At 44.9% G+C, this 12,354-nt stretch overlaps 1 protein-coding gene across 4 annotated transcripts in view; it reads right to left on the reverse strand.

Annotated features, from left to right (window-relative positions):
- PDE8B (phosphodiesterase 8B) overlaps positions 1–12,354 on the reverse strand; it is a 283,401-nt gene that overhangs the window by 79,463 nt on the left and 191,584 nt on the right. For all 4 annotated transcript variants that reach the window (XM_015245637.3, XM_072958471.1, XM_072958472.1 and 1 more), the window contains exons 4-6: positions 10,113–10,172; positions 7,730–7,787; positions 3,234–3,322 (exon numbers count right to left, since the gene is read on the reverse strand). In XM_015245637.3, the coding sequence (XP_015101123.2) occupies positions 3,234–3,322; positions 7,730–7,787; positions 10,113–10,172 (207 nt within the window). The remainder of the gene's footprint in view (positions 1–3,233; positions 3,323–7,729; positions 7,788–10,112; positions 10,173–12,354) is intronic.

The raw sequence follows: 12,354 nt of genomic DNA on the forward strand, positions 1-12,354 counted from the left end.
CACACAGAGAGGCTGCCCATAACACGAGTAGGACTGGGCAAAGCGGTGGCATGCAGGGAGAAGATTCTGAACACAAATCCACATCCCCGCAGGGGTGTGGGAGTGGCAGGGAGGGGACCACGGACTTGCCACTGGTCAGCACCATTCCTGGGCATCGATGCAGCAGGGGCTGGTTACTTGAAGCCACACAGCCCGGTTTCAACTCCTGTAATGCACTGGCTGCCCCACAGAGCCCATGTGAGGATAAAATGCTCCATAAACATCCGTTGGTAACAAGAGATGTAGTGTTCCATGGAACACAAAGTCTTGCCCATCAGAAACTGATTCTTTCTAAAACTGAAGACTGCTACTGTCTCAAGACTTGGAATAAAACAAACATGATGATTCGGGTGTAATTCCTAGATTACAGGTGTCAGATTGCCTAATGATGAAATGATAGCTCATCAGCTCAAACTCCCAATAAATAGCCAGATCCTGTCTGTATTTTGGTTAACAGAGTTCTTTTCATGAAAAAGCAGCATGAGAACATAAGAGATAAATGGTCATCAGTTAGCCTGGATTTCCCTAGAAATTCCCCATTTCATGAATTCTTCTGTTCAGTCAAGGAATTCATCATATGTACTCAGAAATGTGACTTCTTTCTATCTTTAAACATTATTCTTATATAATGGAATTTTTAATTTAGGTGTTTTATGTTTGATCACACGTTTTTTTTTTCTTGGCTAAGTAAATATGGTTGCCAATACATGAAGACCCGGACAGAAGTGTCTGCCTTCAACATCATCCCTGCAGTACAAACTGTCCTTGCAGAATTCTAGTAATGCCACATATTTAGCTGCAGCTGGGGGTGGAATTTGCAGGGGAAAGTATTATATAATTAGACTATAATTATTCTGGCATTGTATAATAAAGAGCCTCATTTCCCCTGTCTGTATCAAGTGACAGTGTTGCCTGCCAGCCTCTGGGGTGCAGGTAGAGTCTTTAGACGTCCCTGAATGCCCTAGGGAGGTGGGGAGACCATGGATGGGTCACTCTCCCCGCTATCCACTGAGCCCAGATCTTGAACTCCCAGGGAGAGCCAAACCACACACACACATGCCCTACTCCTGCATAAAATGGGCAAGAAGTTAAAGGCAGCTGAGGTACAACCAACCAAAAATAATCAAAAGAAACTGACCACGTAGCCCTCCTCTGGCTCCTCCTGGAGAGGGAACCTGCCTTCCCTTCCCCTCTGCAGGGGCTGCTCCTGTGCTGGTAGCTCATGACTTGAAAGAGAGGCTCCTCGCCAGCCAAGCTTAAGCTGGCGTGGAAGGTGAGAAGATCAGTGTTCTGGGCAAACCCATCTTCCCGGGACCACTGCTGCCTGGGCCAGTCCCTTCGCCCGCTTCACACTGATGTGTATTCACAACCCGAGCCTTTCCATGATGACCTCTACAACGGGCCAATGCCCCCAACCAGCTCCAGGCACCGAGGAGTGAGAAGTTATGGGACTTACACAGTGTTAGGTACTTAGAACCCTGCCGAGTTCTGAATCTGATGAGACCTTGAAAAATTTTCAGTGCCCTGGCTCTAAGCAGATTTCATCAACACGATAACCCAAAGCCCTTTCTTTTAGCTCTCTTGCTGGCTGCTTTATTTCAAATTGCCAGACCTGCCTTTGCCCCACTGACCGTGGACAAGGCGACTTCTGACATCTTACATGTGCCATCACGTTTAACATTGCCTAAGAAAACTAGAGCCGCCATTTAAAATAAAACAAGGGAATTCCCTATCAGAGCAATAAGGTGGCTGCTGTTCATTTTTGTTGTAGATACCACATGGTTAAAGAATTAAACCAAAATGAAATCCCTTTTTTCTAATTCTATGTACTGCAAAAACAGCTAAAATAAAAGTATAAATTCTTTTTACCCTCAGTAAAAGCAGCTGAAATCCCCAGGAATAAAAGCAATTAATATACAATTAAAAATCAGACATTGCTGTAGTAAAGGCAATGTGGTTTTCTTAAAAAAAAAATTCTGTGAAGTTCTCTGAAGCTAATAAATCATGGTTACAAACAAACCAAGGGGATTTAACTTTCACTCAAAAATCTTTGGCAATATCCTTTACCAAAGAATTCCAACCGGTTTGAGATTCTTCTTTAATGCTTTCTCGCCTAAGAAAGGGACTGTTTATCCCCACACCTTGTTTCTTAAAGCTCTCTATCCACTAAAAAGTGACCTCCCTAACCGGGATGAACCCCAGAAGAGCCTGCCTCTGTGGGTCCGTGCCAATCCATTTTGTTTCCAAGGAACAGAGAATGGCCAAGAAAAATCAGGTTTAAAAGGGGTTTTGTTCTCTTTGAAGGCAAATTAAGTAATCAAGAAGTATAAGCATTGCAATGAGATGTTATCTCACTTATTTTTCACTGAGCCTGAAACCAGCGTGACATCTCAGTTGGCCCAAGACCAAAGCCAGGGACCTTCTGGCTTCCTACAGGCTGGAGCCACTTGGGACTGGCCTCCCAGGGGCCGTGGACTGGGAAGAGCCTCTTCTTTCCCCTGCTCCCTCTCTGGGCAAAGCAGGCCGGTTGAAGAAATCAGGGTCCTGAGAGCATGCTAGAAAGGACCTGAGCAAAACCTGGCATGAGCTAGAACTCTGATATTCCAAGATATCCCAGAAGCAGAGCATCCCACTATCCAGAGTTCCGGCCAGCCCCCAGACACTCAGAATCCCATCCCAGCTGTGAGCACCAGAGAGAAGCTTGCTCTTAAAGCACTGGGTACTCATGAAGAGACTTCAAATCAGGGGCCACCAACAGGCCTCCTGAAACTGCTAACATGGATACATAACAGTGATCATGGTTAGCATAATAAATACATCCATTGGTTTGCTCCTATCCATAACAATCCAAGGAGGAATTTATAAATGTTGAAAGTACTAAGTAGAAAGTGAGCCTCAAAAGGCTATTCTTAATCTCCATCTAATTGTACAGCAGTTAAACAGTACTTCTCCTAGGGTATAATTTTAAAACTGCTGCAAATAGTGGAAAATATTGTCAAAAGGAGAAGTGCTTCCCATCAATTTTATTATACCAAAGGGCTCCCAGTTTAGACTCTGCCGTTTACCAGCTACCGTTGCTTGTTTAACAGCTTCAAAATCCCGGGATCCAGCTCAGAACCTGTGAACCTCAGCCTAATGACAAACTTTTTTCTACAGAATTGTTAACCTCACATTCATCCTATTTTGCTACATACCTTAACTTGAACTGTGAGCGAACTTCCCCATGTTCTATTTGGATCAGTTCATTATAGCAAGCAATTATGCTGTTATTCTCCATAAATCTCTGGAAGAAAAAAGCAAAGATAATACATAAGACATATACAATTATTTCTTAAATAGTCAAAGAAGCTTAAGAGTTTTTCCCACCTCAGATAACTGTTACATAAGACAACTAGTAGGTAAGATGAGATGAAATCAAACAGTTGTCAAGGTGTTTGAAATGCTTGTTTAAATGTATAAGAAACAACAGAACAATTAATACTGGACACTTTATAACAAAGGTGGGAAAAACTTCATTATGAACACTCACAGGGAAATAAACACACAAGGGCTAGAACACCTCCCCGACTTTGTTTATTGCTGAAACTCCTGTGCTTTCTGCTGCCCTAAGGAAAATCTTCTAAAACCTGACCCTGGACATGCTCAGTGTGTTCCACACTATGAGCGATCTCTTTTGAGGGGGGAGATCTGTCTTTGCTTCCTCTTCATCTAATGTGCTCTTGTCCCTCATACACACACACACACACCCCTAGCGTGGATTACATCACCCTGGGGAGCACCTGCGAAGTCCCTGACTTTCCCTGTGCCTCTCGTCCCCACTATCCCAGGGGGAAGCTGGGAAGGGCTAAAGACAAAGGGGAAACCTCGAACACACAAAGGAAATATTTTCTATTTACAAAGCAAGCTTAAACGTGTAAGGTACAGGCTGAGCTTCTGGATGGGTGGAGATTGTGGGTCAGCCTGTAACTGAGCTGAGCGGTGTCAGCTGATGCTTCATAAAGTGCAAAAAAGGATCTGTGATAAAATACGTTTTGAAAAGAATGAGATAAACTGTTAAGTTTCTTTCTTTAAGATGGAAACTTTAAAAGTAGACTTCTGTTGTCTGTGTCTAACTATAAAAGTAATAACATTAATTTTAAGGTGTACAAAACACAGAAAAATACAAAGAAAAAACCCTCAGAATCACTGATAATGTCATAAGCTGGAGATAATTAATTTTGGTTTATTCCCCTTAGGCTTTTATTTTGTCTCTTTCTTTAGGTCTAAGAACTTCCATTGCAGTGAGGATCAGTCTTCTGTAGGTGATGGTTTTTCAACACTGCAACACTTTGCATAACTGGCACTCATTGTCTTACAGACTATTTTATTCCATTGCCTTATCTTTTGGGAATTTTCCAGACTAGTTAACCCATAAATCCAAAATAAATTGAATGAACCAAAAAAGCAATGGTCTTCAAACTTCAACATGCTAAGAACCACCTGGCATTTGGTTACAAATGCAGATTCCTGGGCCCTGCTGCCAGGAACGTAGGCAGGGGTCTTCAGTACAGGACTCCCCCATACGTTTGGATGCGATGTGGCCAATGTGCACTGCACATTCTCGGGGGAGGGAGGAGGAGCAACAGAGTCTTCTCTGATTTCCCAGACTTGACCACAGAAGCCTTCTGCCACGGACACCTGTTAAGGGCTCTGGGACACTAGTGTTCCATGGAACAGTTTGGGAAATGTGACTCTGGTGGGCCTGGTACAGAGCTGGGAGTTAAACACCAAGCATGTGCATCTTGACTTGGTAAGAGAATGAACTATGCAAGTGAGTCATTTTGAGCCTGTCTGCTCTGCAAAAATGGAGAGAGTATCAAACCTCTCACCTGTAGATGAAGATCAAGTAAAGCACCTAGAATGGAGCCAGACAAATAACAAACCTCAGTTCTCCACTCCCTCCTCCGAGGGAAGCCTCTCCAGGGAGGAACTATTTCCAATGCTCAAATCCCTGACATGCTTAGCGCACTGCGCTGCTCACAGTAAGTGCTCCGTAAATACTTGCTGAATGAACTCCAAGCATCATTTCAGGTAGAAAAAGGGGCCCACAAAGACTGACTCCAAACAGCTACAATTGCCCTTTGCTAAGATGCTCTTCCTAAAAGGCTCAGGGTGGACTGAGCACCACACAGCCAGCCACTCATGCATAGCTACAGAGGCTTCAAGGGGAGCTGCTGTGGAATATGTGATGGTACAACGTGTTCCTGGATCCCCACTCAGGGACCCAGAGACTGAAGCGCTGGCCAATTAGCTAGTAAGGCAGAGCTGAGTTTCAGCAGATGATTTAATACAATCAAAACAACTCAGAGATGGGAAACGACTTTACGGAAGGCAAGGAGAATAGCTGGCATATTTGGAAGGGTTCTTGGGCAGAAAGTTGCCAGAGACAAAATTTTGCCCAAAAAAGGAGACCAGCCACCTGGAGAGCAGCCTCAGCTGACTCTGTGCCCCAGTAACTCAGGACCGGAAGGAAGCCTGGTAGGTTCAGTGTGCTTCTCTCCGCAAGAGCCCCAACTCCTTGGGGGCACCCTGACCTAGCTGGCAAAAGGCCTCGATCAGACCCAGCACAAAAAAACACCCAGTGGTCCCTGACAGGTACTGTTTTTCATGCTTCCACAAAGGGCCTGATTCACGGTGGATGACTGCAGGAAGCAGCACCCTATCTGGACAGACGGAAATGAAACCTTCTAGAGCAGCAAAGAAAGGTTACAAAATGAATTTAAAGGAGATAAGGGACCTTCCGTAATAAATTTACTTAACATCGTTTGCACTCCAAGGGCGCACATGTTTCTCCGAAGGTTTTCTGTGAGTAGACCTGCAATCTCAGCCCCTCAGATTAGATGCTACCACTCCAAACACCACCAGCCTCCTCAGGGTTGGCCGGAGGTAGGATCACTCAACTAAATGTTGAATTCCAAAAGGATACTGGACAGCAACTGCAGCGATGGGGGCTCACTGCAAGAACCTACAGTGAGTCACGCCTTCTCCAAGGTAATGGGAAACCCTCCATGCTTACATTGCAAGAGGTCCTGCCTCAGATGTGGAGGACAGTGCTGGGCTGGGATGCGTGGGTGCTCAACGTTACACAGAAGATCTATGAAAACTGAATAATCAAGTCATTTCTCAGAAAATGAATAAGTAAAGAGGTCCCAGCCACAAGGCTTCTGGGACGATTTTTCTTTTGCAACTGTCCATTCCAAGACTCAGAAGCACTGCATTATGCATTCTCATAAGCACACAAGAACGGCATCCAGAACCAAACGCCAGCCTCTGAGAGATGTGATGGGACAAGAGGAAAGTGTTAGGGAAGTGAGCGGCATTGCTGACTGGAAACTTTCATTTCTATCACCGCGGACCATAGTGCTACCTGGAATGTTTTATAGAGCACCACTTCTACACTACAGCACACAAAAAAGCTGCATGATATAGGCAATTTCCATTTCTCTGTGGTCAACAACAAAGGGGATTTTTTTTTGAACCCAGTAGCAAAGCACCATTGCTTAAAGCACCCAAAGGAGTTTGTATAATTCTCAAGGCACTGGCAGTCTGCTATTTTTGAAGGAAAAGGAGGCAATCACATCATCTATTTGAGACTTGGATTATTCTTATCAAAAGACCTTAAGATACCAGGCAAACCTAGTTATTTAGTTTGTTGGTAAGTCTCAGAGTAACCAATCTTAATCTTCTAGTTAAGTATCAGTGTTATTCATGTAGCTGTCAACGAATTTTTCTCTGCTAATGTTTTTGGTTTAAACCAGGAGTTCACAAGATACTACAAGTTACTTGCTTGAGTTTAAATTATTAGCAAAAGTTGCATAAGTTAACAGTGGATCTCCACTCTCTTTTTCCCCTCAAAGGATAATCTTTTTTTTTTTAAAGTAGGAGACATTTTTTAAAATTAAAAAAAAAATACAAGCATATAAAGTGAGGTCCTCCATGATTTCTCTGTAAGGATTTGTTTTCTTTTAATGTTATGAAATATATTTCCTTAAACAACATGCTTTGATTATCTTTTTCCAACCACCTTTCTCTCTCTCAAACTGACTCCATCATGTTCTTTTCGGTTTCATGCACAAAGCCTCGCCTCCAACCAAACCTTCAGACTGTCCATGAGATATTGGGTAGGCCTACTTATTTAGTGTAAGTTTCCTTGGAGTAATCAGTCTTCAAGTTGAATTTCAGGGCTAGTCATGTAGTTGTCACTGAGAATTTTTCTCTGGACATTTATGGTCTCAATGAGGAGCTCATGGGATGCTGCTGCTGTCATGGGCCTATCCCAGGTTATAAGCTCTGGCTGAGCCTAATGAAAAAGGAGCCCTGGGTACTGATTTGGTGGACTAACTATATATAAACTACACGCACACACACACTAACTGAATGGACCGATTTAAATGAGATTACTTTGGGACTACAGAATTTTGACCTGATACAATAAATTTTTATGCCATTACATATCTGTAGCTGATATATGAAGTTATTAGAGAAAAGGAAAAACCTTGACTAGAGGGGAGCCGTTACCATCCCAGGAGAACAGTTACTTCCTTTCCCTCACAGTCCTGGAGCCTCACGCCTGGAACAGTTACGCACGGCTGCTTGGTTAAGGTTAGGTGTCTGTACTTGGGCGGGGGGCACTAGTTCATCTTCTACGTACCCGGTTGAAGCCTGCGTGCAGAAGAGGGAGGACTGAGGCCTCTTCACAGTCGCCTGATCTGCAGGAAAGCAGAAAATGGGGTCACTTAGCAGATACAAACCAGGACCCTCATGCTGAAACACGGACAGAGTGATGAGGCGAGCAGGGCGTCGGCTCTGAGAGTGACTTCCTGACCACACGTGCCCATGGAGCGTGGCACCCTTCAGTGACCGAGACTCCCACACCCGCCTTCAGATGCAAATAAAACACCAACAGTAGAGGGAACTTGAGCAGTGTGCGTGAGGGAAAGCACCACCACATACACCTGAGAGCCCTCCCCAACTCTGGGCTCCGGGGCAGCTACAGCGAAAGTCTCACAAAGGGGCAGGAGGCGCAGTGCTCATCCCAGAGACCACCGTCCTCCCTGATGTCCCCAAACCTTCCGAAAGCACAACTCCCACTCCAAGACCTAGCTGGGTCCATCTCTCAGTGTGAGGAAAGCAAGTGGCCACCACAGGCCGCAGCGCCCCAGGGCCAATGGGGAAGAAGTGGCATCAGGAAAGCCAAGTTAGAGGGGAGAAGAGGAAGCAAGAACTGATTATTGTCACTCATGTCACGGGGAGGTTTCCTACGTGGAGCCTACAGTTTGGTCTCAGGAGTTCAGTTTGAGTAGAGGGTGGGGGTCGGCTTTTCCTGAAGTCACGCTGTAGCCACGGTTCCACCTTTATGAGAAACGGTGTTCCCGAGTCAGCCAGCAAGTAACATGGAGAGGGGACCTTAGAAAATAGGGAAGAAAAATGGGATAGTGAAGGTTGGGTGGAGAAGCAGGCAGACAACAGGAAGAGAAACCCCAGTGCTTATCTGTGGCATTACTTGTAGCCCATTCCTGCCCGACAGGGAGGAGCCAGCTCCCCTACCCTCTTTCCTCCTCAGGAACTCATGATTCCACCTTCTCTGAATGAGAAATCAGGAGAGGCACAAAAAGGGCTGCAAAGGTATTAATGTTCTGTGTCATCAGCTGTGTGGCACAAGCTCAGCATTCATTTTATTATCAACTCCCTCATATATGAGATATTTTAAAAATAGGAAAAAAAGTGAAAAATAGTAACAAGACATAGTAAAGCATTACTTGTCAAGGACACGTACACATACACATTTTTGCTGCATGAGTTGGAAAACAGGAAAGTTCTATTCCTGGGCCCATGGAAGCAGCCAGGCTTGCAGAAATACTGTGTGGCCTGGCACCCACTGGTATCCATGTCAAGTCTCCTGGACCCTATGAAGATCTCATAGTCCCCAGAAGATAAATCCAAGCTGAAGCAGGCTAGTCCCCCATCTCGGTTCCCCTTATTCTTTCCCCTTGAGATCCCGTCTCCTATCAGGAGGGTGAGGTGGTAAGGAAGCACTGGGGCAGTTTCCTCACTTTCCTTGGCCCACAGCCCGTGGCAGGTATCAAAATGAAGAGACTCAGCTCCTAACAAGAGACTGAAGGAACAGCAGGGGAGGAGAAGTCCTTGGTTAGGGCAAGACTTTGAAGCCAGGATTTCCCACTGTCCCAGCACGGCTTTGGAGTGGATGTTTCAAATTTCTCCTGGGCTGGGCCTGCTTGAGGGAGACAGTCTCTGAGAGGCTGGCCTGTCAGCTCCTTCACTGCGGAATCTGGGCCCATCACCACAAGGGGCCAGGTCCAGTCGGCACTAGGCCCTAATTAAGGTCTTATTCTCTCTGAAGCTAATGATGGCCATTAAGTGACTAGAACATATTTGGATACTTGCAAAGACTCCAACCACTGTAGCTGTCCAATCAATTTTTTCCTTCCAGGTCTTATTCTAAGTGCTGGCCATTTCAGACAACAAACACAGCAAGCAGCTCCTCATTCCAGTCTCGTACCTACAGCTAAATCCCTCTTTCTTCATTCCAACACTGGCCTGCATCCAGCTGCCCTGCCTCTAACCACGTAACAGTCCCAACGTAAACTGCACAATCCTTTTCTTGCAGTGGCCTTGGCGCCTCTGCTCTCGTGCTACAATTTGCTTCTTCTTAAGGGAAAAAAACAAGCATTCTCCCATCTCTTTTCTTCAAAAGAAAAACATAAGTAAGCTGGAGCCGTGTTCTCTCCTGATCTCCTCCTCCCCAGATTTTCTGCTCATTTCTAGCATATGATGAGTGATCATTTTTTTCCTGAGGTGTATGAGTATGAGCTAACAGCGATTAGGTATGATAGAGAGAAAAATGTAAATGTTTCTAGAAACTTGCAAAACAAAGAAACCCCCCAAAGTAAGATCTAAAGTTGCTGAAGCCAAAGACAGCGCCCTTGCCCTGCTAGCTCAAAGACTGGATTACACCAGACAAATGTTTCAAAATGAACAGTACTGCTTCCAGCTGGGGCGGAAGGGGAGCTTACGCTTGTGAAACCACTGCGAGGATCACCGTGTGCTCGGAGGGATTTGTGGCCCGGATCGACCTGCAATGACAAAGCGCCAAGTCAAACCAGGTGACCAGGCCTTGTTATGTTAACTAAATACAGAACTTCCTCCTAGTGACAGTGGCACAAAATCCAATGCCCCTCTACAGGAAAAGTCTGAAAACACATGGAATACAACAAAGAAAGATGCCCGTGTGGATTAGGACAGTCTCTTTGTGTTTTACTGAAAAAAAAATTTTTTTTTTTAAACTCCCAGGCAATTCTCCAATAGGTCAGAGCTGCCAATTTTCCACTTCAAAAACTGGCAAATTCCACTTAAATTCCATGTTTTCTGATTGAAATTCCACTCTGCAAGAAAATTGGCAGTCCTACAAGTCTCTGGTTATCAGTTTGTACTTGGGGACCTAATTGGGTTGGATCCTTTTTCCTTTTAAAATAGTACATAGTTGAGAAAGTTGACCTTTTAATAAGGATTGCTAGCAGCTGGATATACAAGGGCAGGTTAAAGTGTTAAGAACCATATAAAGAGCCACCCACATTTTTTGGCTGTACTGTTACTTGTGCTTCAATGCTTTAAACAACTAGGTCACCAACTCGGGCAGAGAAATGTTGTGACATATAACTGTCACTATAATGACACCTGTTGTACTGTGACCACCTGTCTACAATTTGTTTATTCGCTAGGAATTTAACAGGATTAAAATACCCAAGGATATAGATTTCTGAGGTCCATGAGTCTTCTTAGAAAATGCGCTATTCTGCAACTCAGATTTTGGATTATTCTGGACAGGGGTCATGATCTGGATGAACTTTTAGTAACGGGCCACATACCTGAATCTTAGAACAAACAAGCATGCCTGTTTTGATCTGTCTCCTTGGGCTAGCCTCTCCTTCTTTCAAGATCCCCCAGAAGGGAACCATCACCTTCCAAAACAGAAGGCTCAAGGCTGCTCCTGAGTAATTTGTGAAACAACCTGTATTTGCGTTTCTTTCTAGCTACTAGCATTCCTGCTCCTCTCCCCTTCAATGTGTTTGCACCACTGCTTCCTGAGGACAGCCAGCTCACAGTGCTTCACCTCTCTGACTCCAAATTTTCCCCACCTTTCTCCAAAAACATACCTTTTCCATGTCCTATTCCTTGAGACCTCACTCTATGTGAATAGAAGGTTCAAGAAAATGACCAGCTGTCATCTTCCTGCAAAGTGAAGTTTCCTTTTTTGCATACATGGTGTTTGAATAAGCTCCTTTGCAGAGAGTGCCTTAACTCACTATAGGGCAGCAGGAGTTAGGTCAGGCCCCTCCAATGCCAGCACAGACTACTTGCCAGTTAGCCATCCCACAGAACAGGTCCCTGAACAGTAACATGAAGCTACACTTATTTCCTACCTGGGAGCTACCGAATTCTCAGCAGAAATACCAGTAGCACCAAATGAGAAAAATGCACAGCATTTCAGAGGTGCGCTCTCACCTGCAGGGAACACTCAGCTCTTCCCACCTTCTTCCAGCCTCTTCTGCCCCAACAAGATGTCCTGGGTACACTGCTAGGCTGCATCCTGAGGGGTGGGACTTAGGCAAGAGGCCCAGACACATTATGAATGTAACTGGGCAGGAGCTCATACTCGCTCAGCTTCTTTTGAGAATGGCTTCTGTGTTTTGGGTCCCTTCCTGCTATTCACCTCTCCTCTCTCATTCCTCCAAAGAGCTGGTGTGGCCAGAGGGACCAGGACCCCTTCCTGGTTGAGAGGATTAAGGGGGACTGGGGACAGGCAAGCCAGAAGTCCAAGGAAGCATGCTAAACTAAGGTCTAGTCTAGCTCCAAAGCCAGGGATCTCGGGCCAGAGACAATAAAGAATGCATATCTGCTGGGGATGGGTCCCCACTCATCTTAGGGAACACATGTGGGCAGGCCAGCACCAGCAATCCTCAACATGATGGGTAACGGTTGGTAAATAAACCAGCAAACACGTAATCCAGCTTCTGAACTGCACAGATGCCTCATTGTTTTCCTGTGCAGCTGAGACAGAAGTTCCTTTATCATGAAACAAAACTACATTTCTTTATATTCAAGGTAGACTACAAAGCTTATCTACTAAAATTGGACCTTTGCCTGAATTAAAAGAATTCTTTCTATCAACTTCTTTTTACATCTGAGGCCTATCTTAAATCATTCTATATATGCACAAAGAATTGTGGTATTTCTGCCAGAAAATCAATAAGAAGT

Source organism: Vicugna pacos, chromosome 3 (genome assembly GCF_048564905.1).
Source record: "Vicugna pacos chromosome 3, VicPac4, whole genome shotgun sequence".
NCBI classification, from domain to species: domain Eukaryota; kingdom Metazoa; phylum Chordata; class Mammalia; order Artiodactyla; family Camelidae; genus Vicugna; species Vicugna pacos.